The 19,486-nt window shown below is 36.3% G+C and overlaps 1 protein-coding gene across 2 annotated transcripts in view; it reads right to left on the bottom strand.

Annotated features, from left to right (window-relative positions):
- GABRG2 (gamma-aminobutyric acid type A receptor subunit gamma2) overlaps positions 1-19,486 on the bottom strand; it is a 130,328-nt gene that overhangs the window by 79,570 nt on the left and 31,272 nt on the right. For both annotated transcript variants that reach the window (XM_061424256.1, XM_061424257.1), the window contains exons 4-6: positions 17,184-17,404; positions 13,003-13,085; positions 8,609-8,746 (exon numbers count right to left, since the gene is read on the bottom strand). In XM_061424256.1, coding sequence (XP_061280240.1) covers positions 8,609-8,746; positions 13,003-13,085; positions 17,184-17,404 — 442 coding nt within the window. The remainder of the gene's footprint in view (positions 1-8,608; positions 8,747-13,002; positions 13,086-17,183; positions 17,405-19,486) is intronic.

The raw sequence follows: 19,486 nt of genomic DNA, 5'->3' as shown, positions 1-19,486 counted from the left end.
AGTTTTCTCCAGATATACCCAAAAGTGGGACTGCTGGATCATACGGTAACTCTAATTTTAGTTTCTTAAGGAACCTTCATACGGTTAAGAACCTTCATACTGTTTTCCATGATAATTACACCAACTTGCATTCTAAAGTGGGATTTTTAAATGTAGTATATTAATTAGTTCAGTTCAGTTGCTCAGTCGTGTTCGACTTCACAACCCCGTGGACTGTAGCACACCAGGCTTCCCTGCCCATCACCAACTCCCAGAGCTTGCTCAAACTCATGTCCATCGGGTCGGTGATGCCATCCAACCATCTCACCCTCTGTCATCCTCTTTTCCTCCTGCCTTCAATCTTTCCCAGTATCAGGGTCTTTTCCAATGAGTCAGTTCTTCACATCAGGTGGCCAAAGTATTGGAGTTTCAGCTTCAGTATATTAATATTCAGTATAAATACAATGTCATATCATTAATAACAGGTTTTTAAATGGAGTAGGAATGTCATCTTTTTTACGTTAAAAGTCTAAAGGAGTATAATTTTGCATTTGACTCACTTTGTAAATGTTGAAAACTAGATGAAGCGAAACATTCTAGGAAAACATCAACTATAAAGAAAGTTGCTCCCACCCTGAGACATCTATAGTGTAACCTTGGTTATATCAAAGAGTATAAATTAGTCTAAGGACTTTAAAGAAACATCTAGTCAAATACATTATCTTTATAAATAAGGAATTTCCATCCCAGAAAGGACAAATGACTTCTCCTTGGCCATTCCTGGCCCAGCTCTCTTTACATAATGCATTCATTTTCCTCTCCTGAAACCAAAACTAATTTTCTAAATTGAAGGCTAAAAATACAAATCTTTTACTTTGCAGTCTTTCATACTGATTTAATTTGATACATTAGTAGTTTGAAAAGCTTATTATTGACTAAAAAAATGGGCTCACAACTTAACTATGACTCAAAAACTGAAGACTGTCGGACTGGTGCTGAAGTTGTTTATTTCTTTTCTATCATTTAGATTTATTATTTTGTTCATTCCAATCTTCTTAATGGAAAAATTACCGTTAACTTTTTATGTTTTGATTTCCCTTTTTATTTCTCCCAAAATAGTTTACTTCAGTGCTGAGTAGCTTTACATGTGTCTCCTTGGTTTGCCAAAGACATATAGATTAAAATACAGCCTAGAAAGTGGGAGCTATTTTTCTTTCTTCCTATTTGGAGAATTATCTGGCCAGTAGGTATATACTAATATAAGTAGAGAAGTTTAAACTTGAGCTTAGTATGAAGAAAAAATAGAGCATTGAGATCTGAAGTAGGTATAGCCCCTCCAAAAAACCTCAGGACAATCAAGGGAATGGTGGGAGAATAATGGGCAAGGTTTGAAGATACAGGGTGGATTACATACACTTTAGAAACCTAGCAATTAACATGAACTTCATCCACAGAGCTGGTTTTCTAAAATTGTGGTCTGCATACCACTCTTGAAAAGTAAGGTGAATTTAGCAGTTCATCTTTTAGCAGTTCAGTTTTTTTAATTTTAGCATTTATGCCTTTCTTCTAATAGGAATCAAGATAACATAACTTGCACATGAAATCAAAGCCAGGAAAGGTGGATTAAAGACAAAAAGGAGGTAAGTAATATTTAAGGTAATGGGAATACCAAAAAATTATGAAACAATGATGTTTACATTTCTAAAGATGATACAGAAGATTTAATGGTTTTCTAGATTTAACAATGGCACCCCACTCCAGTACTCTTGCCTGGAAAATCCCATGGATGGAGGAACCTGGTAGGCTGCAGTCCATGGGGTCGCACAGAGTCGGACACGACTGACGTGACTTAGCAGCAGCAGCAGACTTTACATGGTGATCATTTTGAAATGTGTAGAAATATCAAATCACTGTATTGTGTACAAGGAACTAACATAGTGTTGTAGGGCAATTATACTTTAAAAACAAACAGCTCAAAAAAAAAAGAGCTATTTGTGGTTACTAGAAGTGGGAGGAGGAAGAATTGGATGAATGTAGCCAAAAGGTACAAACTTTCAGCCATAAGATAAGTAAGTACTAGACATATAATGTACAACATGACAAATATAATTAACACTAAGTAAGAAAGTAAGTGTTAGTCGCTCAGTCATGCCCGACTCTTTGCAACCCCATAAACTGCAGCCCACCAGGCTCCTCTGTCCGTGAGACTTTCCAGGCAAGGATACTGGAGTGGGTTGCCATTTATATGTTAATTATAGAACACAAAAACAAGTTATATTTACAAGAGAGTAAATCCTTTGAGTTCTCATCACAAGAAAAAAATTTTGTTTTCTGTTTATTTATCATCTATATGAAATGATTGATGTTCACTAAAGTCATTAGGATAATCATTTCATTTCATAATCTATTTACAGTAAATCATTATGCTGTATACCTTAAACCTATACAGTGTATGCTCAGTCACTCAGTTATATCCACTCTTTGCGACTCCATGCACTATAGCTCCCCAGGCTTCCCTAATGGAATTTTCCAGGCAAGAATACTGGAGTGGGTTGCCATTTCCCTCTACAGGGGATCTTCCCAACCCAGGGATAGAACCTGTGCCTCTGGCATCTCCTGCATTGAAAGGCAGTTTCTTTACCATTGGACCACCTGGGAAGCCCTAAACTTATACAGTTCTGTATGTCAATTTTATCTCAGTAAAACTAGAAGAAAGAAGATTCAACATTTTTCTAATGTAGGAACAACATGATATATTTCTTTTTGATTCATAATAATGGAATCCCAATGAATGGATTCCCAAGAATGTAGGTTCCCCTAAGAAACTCATTTACCTATTTTTCTAGCCCACATTTCAAAATACTAACATTAGGAATAAAGCCTTGCTTGATACCACATAGATATCACACAGATATCACATAGATAATATCACATAGATAATCTGGTGAACTGGCCATGGCAATGTGACTAGAAAAAACAAGATCTCCAACTTCAAAGTAAACAATGAGTAATGGAAAAAATAAGAGAGTTCTGAATTGCTTATTTGAGATAAATTTTATGGCTTTATCAATATAATTGTCACAAGCAATCCATTTTATAATTACCTACAAATCAACAATTCTAAGCAAACCACCAGGCTAATAGCATCATGGATACAAAGATGATTATAAGAAGGAGTGAGAGGGCAGAAAAGAGGGAACAACTGTCCCCCCCAAAAAAAAAGGCAGAAATTATGTTTTTATAAGGTGGGTGAAGGAGAGGGAAATGGCAACCCACTCCAGTGTTCTTGCCTGCAGAATCCCAGGGACGGGAGAGCCTGATGGGCTGCCGTCTATGGGGTCGCACAGAGTTGGACACGACTGAAGCGACTTAGCAGCAGCAGTAGTAAGGTGGGTGAAAATGCTCTGAATTTGATAATGATGATGGTGCTCTCTATTTAATGAGTCCTTTCTATGTGTTAGGCACAGTTTTAAGTATTTATAATGGATTATTTTACTTATTCCTGAGAGTAACCCTGTAACATTGACGATATTAAACTTTGATATATTCTATAATGTATACAAATCAATGTTGAAACCTCAGCTGCCGGCTCTAAGAGTGCACATTCTTAAAAACTGCTCCAGGTTGTTTGGGCATTACCATCTGTAAAGCCCTCATCAAAGAGAAACCGTTTATTTATGTTTTAAATTCATAAAGAAAGTATGGGTGAGCTGACAAGCCACTCAAAAGAGAAAAGATTAAAATTCAACGTGTATATAGGATTGGCTATTTATATTCAGGAAAACATGGACAGAGTAGTTCTGTTACCAGCCGAGAAATTATAAAAACCAAGCTGGAAAATTCCCAAGATCTCAGGGGCTTATATATCAGGAACAAAGTTTATTGTTGTCATTTAGTCACTAAGTCATGTCTGACTCTTTTTCAACCCCATGGACTAGAGCCTGACGGCTCCTCTGTCCATGACCTTTTCCCAGCAAGGATACGAATGTGGGTTGCCATTTCCTTCTCCAAGGGATCTTCCCAATCCAGGGATTGAACCTGCGTCTCCTGCCTTGGCAGGAGGATTTTTTTTTTTTACTACTGAGCCACCAGGGAAGCCCATTATAGCTTGTGCTTAATTGAATCTCCTGAATTCTTGGGATATGAGGAAAGTCGTGGTTCAGAAAGACTCACTGGGCCACAGTGCAAATAAAAATAGTGCAGTGACTAAGAGCATGAGTCTGAAAGCAAACCACCTGAATTCATGTCCCAGCTGCCATATCTGATCCCTGTAATAAACGAACCCCTAGAATTCTATTTCCTTATCCACAGTGGTACCCTCAGTGTTAATGACACTAAATATGACTGTAGTTATAAGAATTAAAGTAGGTCATTTATATAAAATGTTTGCTATGGTACATGTAGTTAGTGCTCAGTAAGTGCTAGCTTTTATGATTAATGTATAAAGGATAGGCTGTAGGAAAGAGACTGACAGCAGGAACATAGTTTAATAGGCTCCCAACACAGTCCAGATGAGAAAAGATAAAATCGTGAACTAGGACAGTGGCAGTGGCAATGGAAAAGAGGACAGTTACACAAGATATTTCAGAGGGCTAAGTGCCTTCGTGATTCATTAGATGTGGGAGGCAGACATGTGACTCTGAGTGTTCACGCCTGGCTCACTGGGACAATGATGGTGCTGTTACCAGATATAGAACAATCAGGAAGAGATGGTTTGCAGAGAAATCATGGATCCAGAATCTATTTTGATGTATTGATTATGGATTGTAGGTATTCTTCAAGCCTTATCAATCCACCACCAAGGCAATATTTTTCTCAAGAGTAATGCAGATAAATGATAAAGATGATTCAGGTGGTGTATACAGAATTATCACACAGCATTGAATTATATGTAAGAAAATTCCTTCCTGCTTCTTCTATTCTTCAGTTTAAATCAAAGAAGTGTTTTACTTTGATGCTGTTTATCTTTTCCCTTTTCTCTATCTTTTCTAACATATTCAGAGTCTGGGAAACACAAATATGTGCACTTAAAATTTAAGAGCATTTCTTTATTTTTCATTATATTAATCAATTTCTATTCATGTCAAATGTTTCTGGTTTTCCAATTATGGTCCTAATATGAATTTCCCTTTTAAAAATTCATTTTATTAATAACAAGGAATCAATTTAAAGAAAAAAATACTAGGGAACCCACAGAATAATCATTACTTTGATATAACAAAATCATGAAAGGTGAACTTGAATGAGAGAATGTTAGAAATCCATACAGTAAACTAGACCAAATTTTAGGTAATATTCTTGCCTAGTTTTAACAGTTTTCTCAAAAGAAGACACATTTGCTGTAAATCTAAGAGAAAACCACATTGTTTGTAACAACCAGCATTCAAAAAATCTATAACTGTGATCTTCTGATAACTTCCCAAGAAAGTTGTTAATGTAACTTCTTTGTTGGTATCAACTAGTTATGGAGCAATGCTTTGAAGATAAGAATGGCATCAGAAATAAAACAAAGTAACACACAGACTTTTGATCATTACACAGTCAACTATTACAAGAATCAAGATGCCCCTCAGCATTGGTGTTTCCTTTTTCTTAACAGAGGCAATTGAAATGGTACCGCACACAAAAAAACAAACCAGCAAGAACTGGGAGTGGACAAAAAGACCAAGATGGAGGCTAACTCCCATATTAAATTTCATAAGGAATTGATGCAATCAATTAAATGGTGCTATTCAATATCAACTCTGATATCAATACAGGTTTGCTTTGATTTTTCTAGGAAGAAAAATAGTTCAGTGATGCCTTGATAAATTTTCTTGTCATGCTTTAAGTAAACAGATTATTTTCTTTTGGAAGTATCTCTTATTAGACAGTAAATACTCATTATTCTCAGTATGAGACTTTGGGGAGGGGTGATATTAAACCCTATGATATCAAATCAACACTTCCCTGACCATTAGTTGGTTTTAAGGTCATTCTGGGCTCAAATGACTAAACAAAAAATCTGCTAGTCATAAGTTTGTGGGTTCTGTTTTAGGGTGCTATAATAACTATAGAGATATGAATACACAGCAGAATTTAACACCCTTTTTCTTGTTCTGGAAGCATGCAGACTTAGAGAATATTTTTACATATGTTCTTTCACAGATGGAAGACCTGTTCTAAGACAATCCTGAATCTGTTAATGGGGACCAAAATAAGGACTGTTCTAGTACTTGATGGTCAGGATTTCCAGTGAATAAGAGAACATAAGGCCACATTTTTAAAAATAGACTAGAGCAGTTCTTGATTTTCTTTTGGATTCTATTTGCTGCTTAAGAGTTTTTTTTTTTTTTTTAAGAAAGCTGAAAATGCCAAAAACAATATTAGGGCCAGATAGCTTTGATTTAAAGGATGGTATTTATGAAGGTAGAATCTTAAATCCCCATGTTTGTCTAGGTTTTTGTTCCTTTCTGTACCATAGACCAAAGCTTTTTAGTCAACACAAAACTATCTCCTATGAATTTCAGGGGAATAAAAATTAGTATGTATAAATAAATAATCAGAAAGCAACTTAAGGAAACAAATATAAAAAGATATATCTTAATAGATGGTAAGTTGTGAACACAATGTTTATATTTGAAATTAGGACATATTTAAATTCACATAGCTTTAAAAAGGAGTAGCTGGAGTAATTTTTATGGAGTTTGTACTTAGCATTGCAAAGGGTTTGTATGAACCTATACCCACCCGTGAGATAGATGTGGTCTAGAAATATGTCTGATTTGTCCCATATGTTTTTAATACTGTTAAAATTATGATAGTTGATATAAGATTATAGATTTTTAGTTTTTCTTGAAAAAACTGAAGCCCTGACCACATTAGGCCCCAGACATACTTGATAATTCTAATCAATATTATTAGGCACTACTACTTACTGAATGTTCACTGCCAGGTTTTATTCTAAGCATTTTATCTTTTATTTTCATACATGTAATATGCCTATGAGGCAGATCTTTTTGTGCACACTGTTTCTCTGAGAAAGCTGGTCTCCTGAGACATTCAGTAATTTCTTAAAATTTGTAGCTGGTAACTGATGGAGTTGAGATTTGAACCCAGGCCTGTCTGACACCAAAACCCAGTCCCTTATTCACAATGAGCCAGTTTAAACCATTCATTACTGAATAGGGAATTAGTCCATATATACTATGGTGACTTTTCTTCATTTTTGTAAAGTTAATCTTCCTCGTGATATTTTTTAATATAAATTTATTTATTTCACTTGGAGGCTAATTACTTTACAATACTGTATTGGTTTTGCTATACATTGACATGAATCCTCCACAGGTGTACATGTGTTCCCCATCCTGAACCCCCCTTCCACCTCCCTCCCCATACCATCCCTCTGGGTCATCTCAGTGCACCAGCCCCGAGCATCCTGTACCATGCCTTGAACCTGGACTAGCGATTCGTTTCACATATGATAATATACATGTTTCAATACCATTTTCCCAAATCATCCTACCCTCACCCTCTCCCACAGAGTCCAAAAGACTGTTCTATACATCTGTGTCTCTTTTGCTGTCTTGCATACAGGGTTACCATCTTTCTAAATTCCATATATATGCGTTAGTATTACTGTATTGGTGTTTTTCTTTCTGGCTTACTTCACTCTGTATAATAGGCTCCAGTTTTATCTACCTTCTTAGAACTGATTCAAATGTATCCTTTTTAATGGCTGAGTAATACTCCATTTTGTATATGTACCACAGCTTTCTTATCCATTTGTCTGCTGATGGACATCTAGGTTGCTTCCATGTCCTGGCTATTATAAACAGTGCTGCGATGAACATTGGGGTACATGTGTCTCTTTTGATTCTAGTTTCCTCGGTGTGTATGCCCAGCAGTGGGATTGCTGGGTCGTATGGCAGCTCTATTTTCACACTGTTCTCCATAGTGGCTGTACTGGTTTGCATTCCCACCAACAGTGTAAGAGGGTTCCCTTTTCTCTACACCCTCTCCAGCATTTATTGCTTATAGACTTTTGGATCACAGCCATTCTGACTGGCGTGAAATGGTACTTCATTGTGGTTTTGATTTGCATTTCTCCGATAATGAGTGATGTTCAGCATCTTTTCATGTGTTTGTTAGCCATCTGTATATCTTCTTTGGAGAAATGTCTGTTTAGTTCTTTGGCCCATTTTTTGATTGGGTCATTTATTTTTCTGGAATTGAGATGCAAGAGTTGCTTGTATATTTTTGAGACTAATTCTTTGTCAGTTGCTTCATTTCCATGTGATATTTTAAATGCAGCTATTTCAATATATTATGAAACATATTTCTTAAAAGAAACATTATATCTATGCCTAATAAATATTTTCTTCTTTTTAAATAATAGACATTGATTTTTCTAAAGGAAATTAAGCAAATGATTTACTTATCCAATTTGAATCTAACTTGCTTTAAATTGATAAAATCCATTTATGTTTATGTATCATGCTAGAATACCAATTATAGTTGTCTCTAGTAAATTAAGACATTTAGCTGGCTGAATATCATTTCTAGACAAGTACTGAAAGCTTCTAAATCATTTATACCAGAATTTAAACTCTGGAAAGGTCATTTAAAATTATTTTCAAGTGCATCTTACCAGAAGTCGTCTTCACTACTTCAGTGGTATTTCTCAGTCCAACAAATGAAAATTGATAAAGTCTCCAAGACCTTGTGTCACCCACTTCAACAGAACTACGCTTCCACTGATAGACAATTTCTTCACGTGGATAGCCATCTGCCATGAGATAGGAAACATATTTAAAATTATTAAAAATGAATATACGTAGCAACCACTTTCTATGAACAACACACTGAGGGAAATAACCAAAGAAATAGTTGTGACTTGGATGATGATCCTGTATTAAAGAGCATTCAGTTCAGTTCAGTCACTCAGTCGTGTCAACTATTTGTGACCCTATGGACTGCAACATGTCAGGCTTCCCTGTCCATCACCAACACCCAGAGCTCAAACTCATGTCCATTGAGTCAGTGATACCACCCAACCATCTCATCCTCTGTCATCCCCTTCTTCTCCTGCCTTCAATCTTTCCCAGCATCATGGTCTTTTCAAATGAGTTAGCTCTTCACATCAGGTGGCCAAAGTATTGGAATTTCAGCTTCAACATCAGTCCTTCCAATGAATATTTAGGACTGATTTCCTTTAGGATGGACTGGTTGGATCTCATTGCAGTCCAAGGGATTCTCAAGAGTCTTCTCCAACACCACATTACAGGAGAGAAAAAATATATCCTAACTGGGAAATCAGATTTTAAAATCATGAGGTCAAAATTACCCGTGAAAAGCATGTAAACTGAGTATAAGGTATACTAAACAGAGTTTGTATATACTATATGAATACTTCATATTGTCTGGGGTAAGATATAAATAGCATATAATAAATACTATATACTATCAGTTCAGTTCAGCAGTGGCTCATCATGTCTGACTCTTTGCAACCCCATGAACTGCAGTATGCCAGGCCTCCCTGTCCATCACCAACTCCCAGAGTTCACTCAAACCCATGTCCATTGAGTCGGTAATGTCATCCAACCATCTCATCTTCTGTTGTCCCCTTCTTCTCCTGCCCTCAATCTTTCCCAGCATCAGGGTGTTTTCAAATGAATCAGTGCTTTGCATCAGGTAGCCAAAGTATTAGAGTTTTAGCTTCAGCATCAGTCCTTCCAATGAACACCCAGGACTGATTTCCTTTAGGATGGACTGGTTGGATCTCCTTGCAGTCCAAGGGACTCTCAACAGTCTTCTCCAACACCACAGTTCAAAAGCATCAATTCTTCGGCACTCAGCTTTCTTCACAGTCCAACTCTCACATCCATGCATGACCACTGGAAAAACCATAGCCTTGACTAGACGGACCTTTGTTGACAAAGTAATGTCTCTGCTTCTTAATATGCTGTCTAGGTTGGTCATAACTTTCCTTTCAAGGAATAAGCATCTTTTAATTTCATAGCTGCAATCACCATCTTCAGTGATTTTGGAGCCCAGAATAATAAAGTCAGCTTCTGTTTCCACTGTTTCCCCATCTATTTCCCATGAAGTGATGGGACCAGATGCCATGAGTGTTGAGCTTTAAGACAACTTTTTCACTCTCCTCTCACTACATATGCAAGATAATATTTACAGTGAAAGGGACTCAAAAGGGTGAGATTTTGAGTCATGTAGAAATAGAAAATAATGGAAGAAGAAGTATCTAGGATGTCCCCGATGGCTCAGTGGTAAAGAATATGCTTGCTATGCATGAGATGTGGCAGAAGCCACAGGTTCAGTACCTGGGTGGAAGGAAAGCAGATTCAAATCCCTGTCCAGGGCATGTCCTTGGAGTAGAAGGAAAAAATTACTTCAACTATTTATATTATTCTCACACTCAATTTGTTGAGGCTTCTTTTTAATATACAACTATAACTAAAAGTAGTAAGTAGAAATGCCAAGGGGAAGATACCTACTTCAACTATTTATATTATTCTCACACTCAATTTGTTGAGGCTTCTTTTTATATACAACTATAACTAAAAGTAGTAAGTAGAAATGCCAAGGGGAAGATACCTATGAGAACTATATCGATTCTTTAAGGTTCAGTCATGTTCAGCCAAAACAACAGAAGGCAATCATGAAACAAATGTTACATGGATAATGTAGTGATCAATAGTACCTTTTCCTTGCTTACCTTTTCCATAATAACCTAGACAAGTTTCTTAATTTTTCTCCTAAGTTATTTGTTCACCTATGGGTATACTTACATGGGGGTGATTGTACTTATTTTGTGGAATTGCTTTTCAATATGTATTTGTTGAATGGATAAAAATTACAATTAAGTAAAGTGTAGGGTAAACTCAAGTAAAATAGATAGCCCATAAAACTAGAAATCTTCTCCACTGTATATCTTCTAATAATTCTGTGGAAAGGTAAGTTTTGATTATGGAAGGTGATTGACTCCTTGGAATAAAATCCCTTGTCTCTTTTATTCTTTGGTTTTGGTCCAACTTTTTGTCCACTATATTAATTAATTTAAAAGAAAGAAAGAAAGCAGGTTGCTATTGAGAGGGCAGTGGCGGGTGGTAGGGCAGGATGTGATGAAAACTGAGAATTTAAGGAATATTAATATAATAATATTATTCCTGATAATATTAAGGAACTTCCTATGGAGAATATGTTGGTGATTGAATTGTTTTGATAGCAATAAGTAATACTAAGTTGATTTTGGGCTCAGAAGACAATTGTCAATCAGCAACCTGATGGCATAGAGATCACTGTTTCTTAAGTTTTATCTAACTCAGGAGAGGAGTAGTCTCAGTTGGAAAATTAAAAGAAAATAAATACCATATCCTAAGCCTTAGGAGAGTTTTCACTTAAAAATAGTCTATCCTTGGACAAGGTAAAACATATGAAATAAGATTTATAATGAGAACTTTTCTCAATATATATAGAATATACAATGAATTTTTTCTTTGGTGCCCTTTTTTTTTGCTTTTTTTGTTTTGTTTTTTGTTTCCCTCTGGAAATGTTTGTCAAAACAGGTGATTATTTTTCTAATCTTTTTTTGAAAGTATTGTTATTATGATTCAGTTTCTTTTTAGGCATCTCCATTACTCCCTGGCTGATAAATTGTACATACATTAAATTTTTAAATTCATACTTTTTCATTCTACACAATATACACAATTGACAGTTCAGAAATAAGGAGGAGGTAAGCAATCTAACATGAATACAGAACAAATAGTCAGGCAAATGTGGGAAAAAATGAGGCTTGTTTTTGATTTAGGCAGGAAATACCTATGAAGGTTACTAAAGCTTAATTCCTTCTAGAATCATCAAGGATCTTCTTGCTATTGGCTATTATCTCATGATAATAATAATAATAAAATAATACAGCTACTGATTGAATCTTATTATGTGTGAGGTAGCATAGGCTTTTTACATATATTATATGAACAAAACAATATTGAGGTGAGGCAGGTCTTATAATCTCTATGGACACCTGTGTTGTGGACTCATTGAGAGATTTAGTAATTTGTTCAAATCTATAGTGTTGGGTTTGGGATTTTAACTGAACCCAATAGGGCTTCCCTGATGGCTTGGTTGGTTAAGAATCTGCCTGCAATGCAGGAGACCCTGGTTCGATTCCTGGGTCAGGAAGATCCCCTAGAGAAGGGATAGGCTACCCACTCCAGTATTCTGGCCTAGAGAATTCCATGGACAGTCCATGGGGTCACAAAGAGTTGGACATGACTGAGCGACTTTCACTTTCACATGACCCCCAAATCAGTCTTTTGCTCACTGGCAGATAACTAGTTTTAGATATTACTAGAACTCCAGATGGAGGATGTAATTTTCAATTTTGTTATTTTGCTGTTTTTGTTCATTTGCTCAGTCATGTTCAACTCTTTGCAACTCCGTGGTCTGTAGCCCTCTGGGTTCCTTAGTCCATGAAATTCTCCAGGCAAGAATGCTGGAGTGGGTAGCCATTCCCTTCTCCAGAGTATCTTCCCAACCCAGGGATCAAACCAAAGTCTCCTGCACTGAAGGCAGATTCTTTACTATCTTAGCCACCGGGGAAGCCAACATAGGGAGAAAACAACTAACAAATATCCTGCTAATCTTTTCTGGGTCCATGGAGGGAGTGATATTCAGTTCAGTTCAGTTCAGTCACTCAGTCATGTCTGACTCTTTGCAACCCCATCAATTGCAGCACCTCTTTCTATTGAGACAAGGCCAGGCTTTACAATCCTTCCCAACACAGTCATTCAGGAACCCACTGCCAATTTATTCCAAGTTTATGCCCCAATGCAGTCTATTTGTAATTTCTGATAAAATAGATCCCTTTTTTAATGATGAAAGGGATTATCAGAATCTTCAAAGTCAACAACACTGCATAATGCAATTTTGCGTTCTCTAAGTTTCCCAATGAATTGGTATCGCAGTGAGAAAGACTACTGGTGAGAGGGGATACAGAATATAGAATGAGTAATTACTTACAACTGGAGAATTCCAGGGGGCAGGAATGTTCATCCATTGGAAAATTGTGCAACTGTAACTGGCACTCAGCATCAATTGTCAGTCTAAATAGAAAGATATGATACAAAGGTTTTAGACAGTTTAAAAAATTTTAAATATGTATTAGCACTTTCTAATGACCATTCATTTTTATTCCTGGACAGTATCTCACCCATTCTTACTGATAATACAAGGTGATCCTCACTGAAGTCCAGGATAAAATTGTGTAAGACTTAATGTCCATTTATTTTCCCAGACTAAACAATAAATTCTCACTGACCTCAATTTCACTTATTCAGTACTTATTATCCCATATTTTTTTTGGCAAATTAACTGCACACATGGGATTGCTCAGTGAATTCACTTAACTTACTTAATAGAACAAACTCTTTTAAGAACTTAAGCTCATTTACTGTTTGCATGTAAATGAATGCAGATAATTCTCAGAACTTATCTGATAATTACAGCAGAACCTTCTGCGTGTAAGTACTTGTTAGCTGTTATATTTAAATTACTATATGTGAGTTTAAAAATACCTGTGTTTCACAACAGAGTATTAAGCGTTCTTACAAAGGAACACTATAAAGCAATTATATAGGATGTTAAAGAGTATAAGAATATCTAGTAGCAGCCAGATGTTAAATGCACAGATGTATCAGAAAAATGTCTGCCATGGAGTCCCTGAAAGAAAGTGAAGTCGCTCAGTCATGTCCCACTCTTTACAACCCCGTGGACTGTAGCTCACCAGGCTCCTCTGCCAATGGGATTCTCCAGGCAAGAATATTGGAGTGGATTGCTATTTCCTTCTCCAGGGGATCTTCCCGACCCAGGGATCAAACCTGGGTCTCCCTCATTGCAGGCAGATCCTTTTAACCTCTGAGCCACCAGGGAAGCCCTTGGAGTCCCAGAGGCGCTTATTAAACATACAGATTTTCTTTCCCAAAAGAGGCTAGAACTCTAGGAGGGATAAAATTTAAAGGAGTCCTAGATGTTTTGACCACATTTGGGGAAGTATGACTATAATGTTAAATTGTGATGGTGATAGATTGATGATATTTTAAATTCCATATTTGTTAGCTATACTTCTTATAATTACAGATATCAATCTTAACATAAAAAACTTTATTTTATAAACCTTTTATGTTAAAAGTTCAGCATAAATTTAATTTTTCTATGGTATAATAGGGCAATTACTGGTCCTAAGATATAACTAATCATCATTGAGCCCTTAATTGTCAGCATGGCACTAGGTAAGGTGAATTTTTCTCTCATTTAGTAAGTGTTATTATGGCTTTATTGTACTTAGACTTGTCTGAAGTGACAAAGCTAGTGTCATGGTTGAGATGTGAGCTCAAGACTGTGTCTCCAAAGCTGGAAGTTTTTATCATTGTCACTCAGTAATTACATGCTCTTCAAAGAAAAGATAAGCTTTATTCATAAGTGAAATTATAATTAAATTTGATATTTTATTAGTATCATTTCTCCAAATTAAACTGGAATTATTAAAATTGAAGATAATACAGATTGCAGATAGTTACACAGATATATATCTATGCACATATATATACATTGGTAACTCATTATAGATAAGCAATAAGAATGAAATCATCTCTTTATATAGATTAGCAAACTCATTCAAATCTTGAATGAATCTCATGAGTGATAATTTTGATGTGGCTTCCATAATTAAATATTGTATAGTGTTTCTCTAAGTTAATAGAAGTGAAAAAATAACCATAATATTATGGAATGATAAAGTAACTTCAGATAGCATAACTTTACTTAATACTTCAAAAGCTAGACTGAGCTCTTATTTAGCAGACAAAATTTGATTTCCACTAGATTCTAATTCCAATCTTTACCTCACATCTAATTTAATAAAACCCATGATGAAATCAAAACATATGCAATGAATTTCTTTTGCAATTGTGACTGTTTTTCCTACTAACTGATGTAACTCTGATGACAAGAGCTATGGATCCAGTTTAAAGTATTGAATTTTATATCTTGAATATTACATATGGCATAAAATATACCTCAGAAGGGCATTTAACATGAAATATTTTGAAGCTACAAGATCCTGGATACTAAGATCTAGAAGAATCACATTATTCATATTTATTACTGAAAATATATACAAATAGTTTAAATGTCTGCTTGTGCTTACTTTTTTATTAGGTTCTGTGTTAAACACAGATAGATGGGATTTCTTTGGAAGGAATGATGCTAAAGCTGAAACTCCAGTACTTTAGCCACCTCATGCGAAGAGTTGACTCATTGGAAAAGACTGATGCTGCGAGGGATTGGGGGAAAGAGGAGAAGGGGACGACAGAGGATGATATGGCTGGATGGCATCACCAACTCGATGGACGTGAGTTTGAGTGAACTCTGGGAGTTGGTGATGGACAGGGAGGCCTGGCGTGCTGCAATTCACGGGGTCGCAAAGAGTCAGACACGACTGAGCAACTGAACTGAACTGACTGATGTTAAACACCAGAGAAGGCAATGGCACCCCACTCCAGTACTCTTGCCTGGAAAATCCCATGGACGGAGGAGCCTGGTAGGCTGCAGTCCATGGGGTCGCTGAGGGTCGGACACAACTGAGCGACTTCACTTTCACTTTCGTTCATTGGAGAAGGAAATGTCAACCCAGTCCAGTGTTCTTGCCTGGACAATTCCAGGGATGGGGGAGCCTGGTGGGCTGCCGTCTATGGGGTCACACAGAGTCGGACACGACTGAAGTGAATTAGCAGCAGCAGCAGTTAAACACTTTGCATATCACCCCATTTAGTCCTTATTACCACTCTGTAAAGTAATAATCATTAACTCTATTTTATAGAAGTTTAAAATAAATGAAAGGTGCTCAGTTGTCGTACTAGGGTAGGGGCATATGTCATGGCGGTAGAGGTACCTCCTTTGCCATAATCCCCATCAATTCTCACCTCATTCCTCTAAATAAAAATGTAACTAAGTAAAAACATCATACTCAGCATACAAATAAAACTTTGGGATACTCCTAGCAGCTAGACCCCTGCTACCAGATGGCTGCCTCTAGTCCTGTACATATTCTCAACTGTTGCCACTCCTGTAGAAATCCTGGAGAACTGCCCTAATACCTACAAATAATATAATACGATTCAGGAGCTTCCCAGGTGGCCTTATTGGTAACAAACCCGCCTTTCAGTGCAGGAGATGTAGAAGACGTGGCTTTGATCCCTGGGTTGGGGAGATCCCCTGGAGGAAGGCATGGCAACCCACTCCAGTAGTCTTGCCTGGAGAATCCTATGGACAAAGGTACCTGGCAGGCTACAGTCCATAGGGTCACACAGAGTCAGACACAGCTGAAGCAACTAGGCACAGCACAGTATGATACAGAGCTAATCAGCAAAGCCAGATTTGTCTGATTCTTAAGTGCGTGTACTTATCTATTATGTTGACTTCATAATATACTCTCACCCATGAGAAACCTCAACATAAAAAATTTAAATGTATCAATTATGAAGTGCTAAGATGATGGCATTAATTTAAGTCAAAAACCTGTCTAATGTTGGCTTAATATTTAAGTTCAGAAAATAAATGATACCTTTTAAAGTTTTCCCCGAGAATATCTATTCCAAAAATAGCAAAAAAAAAAAAAAAAAGTCAAATAGCCTATCAATGTAGTGGGGAGTAGATGTTGGGAGATGGAATTCATTCTAGTTATGCCATTGTGCAGCTAAAAAGAAAAGGAGGTACAGATTCCCACATCAAAAATTCTCCTTTAGTAATGATTTTTTCCTTTGAAACAGAAACATTTCCAAGCATATCAACTCCTAAGGATGACTATTTTTCAGTGTCCATATATTAAAGTAGCAGGGCATACACATAAAAGCCAAGACTGGTATAAAGGTTAGATGATCTCATAAAAGCAAGGGAAATTTCATATCCCTGTGAGAAAAGGGTTCCTACATCAGTCACAGAAAATGTTTTAATTATATCCTTTGAAAAAGTTCATTGATAAGAGAAAAAAAAACACCAAACTAATTTTGTAGCATCACATATTATTTTGCTCAAGCGCCAATCCTGATTTAGGTTCGACATCTTAGCTCTTTTTGTTCTAAGAGAACGTAATTGATCTTTGTTTTATTCCCAACAATTACTCATTTCCTTTTCCAAAAGAGTACCTTAAAGTGTAGAGCACTCGACCATCATTCCAAATTCTCAGCATCCTATTAGGGGTGGTTATCCAGTGTGCGTCTGCCTTTTTGGAATTTCTGAAGAAAGTGTCTGGAATCCAGATTTTCCCCACCATGTTGCTATTCAGTCGGAGGACTTTAATGGTGCTGTTAAATTTCAGACGTCTGTCATACCATGTTTGGGCAAAAAATATATCAATTGTATATTCCTGTTTTAAACAAAAAGGTGAAATGGAACATCTTTAATATAGTAGGATTGTATTATAGGCCACTTGTTTGTATTTATCACTTATGATTTCATTGCCAATACCAAGCAAAGCTACTTTGGGTTTGAATGATCCAAAAGAAAGCAAAAGCTTGGCTAAGGAGACTCACCCATCTTTTGTAGACAAGTTAATACATTATGAACAAATAGACCTGTGTAAATGAATTCTGGCAAAAGATCATAGCCTTGATACACTTGTTTGCATTTGGTATTTATGGGGAAGAGTTTCTCATGTTATTTTTGGCCAGCTAATTCTTTGTTGTGGGGGCAATTTTGTGTATTTTAGGATGTTTACTAGCATTCTTAGCTTCTACCCACTAAGTGCCAATAGCACCAACAAAAAATCCCACCCCCAAGTCGTGACAACCAAAACTATCTCCAGACATTGCCAATTGTCTTTTGAGGAAATAGTCAGGTTCAAAAAGCCACTGCTACAGAGTAAAACAAAGTCCAGAACACTCAAAAACAGTTCTAAACTAGAGCTCTGGAGTTTAGGTTGCCTCGCAATACATTGAGGCCACCAGAAGACCTAAGCAGTGTGAAGATAGAAAAGGGGAATACACCCTATACAAAAAAGACTTTGTGCCCTGTCTTGCAGATGGCAAACACTCAGTGTAAGGTAACTAATTTTATTTTTTTTTACTATTACAATTGTCTTTTTTTCTAAACAAGAAGAAATGGACCAATTAAAAGATAATCTTTATTACTGTGCTAATCTGTCACAAAACATATGCAAAAAGTGCTATGATGACACGTGACTCTGATGATTACCCTCATGTACATGATTGACTTTAATTAAAGAAAAGAAAGTTTGATGTGAATTAGACCTGGAGCCGTAACACCCAAGATCTGCTTGGCTGTCATATTTAGATTTTATTTAGTATTATTTTACAGCTCGATTTTAATCTATATACACATGAGAAAATTAATGGAAAAAACCCTTAGTGTTCTTAGAGCATGACCCTAGTGGTCTTAGAATATGAGAGGTGAAGAATAGAAACTATCCACATTTCCTAATCTAATCCCCTTGACCCATCACCATTTATGATGAAGAATACACATCAAAAGAAAAAAAGAAAACACCAGAAACCACAGAGAGATTATTTCTTTGCCTAAGAAACACAGCTTGTCAGGATCAGACTAGAACCTTCTTCCTTTGCCTGATTTCTGTTGTTCTGGATTGTATCCTTGCACTCCTGCCCTGTATCTCACTGGAACTGGCTGCATTTCCACTGGGGTAAGTCACACCACTTTGTTTACGATTTAATTCTATATTTGCAGTCCACAAGTAATGAAAGGGGAACCTGCTATGCCAGTAGATAGAGCAACTCAAGAATTTCTGACCTACATTTTGGCCAACACAAACACGTTTTAAAAGTCTTTAAACCATCATTTCATAAACTATGATCCTGGGACAGTAGTTCTGGGTACCAGTATTCCTGAAATCATAAGTTTTGTGTTAAAATAAACTACATGTACAGCTGATTCTTCTTAGATGCTCACAATCATCATCATAATTCTAAACAGTCTGAGAAACATGTTGCCATTTGTTTCATGGTTAAACAAGCAAACCTATTTGCATGGAGGGTGCAGGTGGTGGTACAGTTTTTTTAATCAGCCTCATTGAGAGCAATAAATGTTTCTCGTATCTGATTCAGCAGAGCGTCCTTATTGCTTATTTGGTAAATTGTGTTTTAAAGTTATACTATCACTAACATTACATCACATTGTTCTACTCTATTCTACTCTACCGTCTTCTGCTCCAAGCTAATTCGTTATTTCAGATTTTGATAGAAAGCTTTATAAAAAAAATAAAGTTACATTTGTTGTTAAATCTAATGCACTATTTCTTCTCTGAGAAACAATTCTGATTTGAAATATAACCTCTCCACACCATGAATATTCTAAAACACAGTAAAGCACTATATTTTACTTTATAGTAAGCAGTACCTACCAAATAAGCAATGAGTGTTGAATTTTAAGATTATAGCATTTTACATAAATTAATTTTATACACATGATCACA

This window comes from Bos javanicus, chromosome 7 (assembly GCF_032452875.1).
Source record: "Bos javanicus breed banteng chromosome 7, ARS-OSU_banteng_1.0, whole genome shotgun sequence".
NCBI classification, from domain to species: domain Eukaryota; kingdom Metazoa; phylum Chordata; class Mammalia; order Artiodactyla; family Bovidae; genus Bos; species Bos javanicus.
Note: the sequence above shows the minus strand (reverse complement) of the source record. Positions and strands in the feature narration are given on the sequence as shown.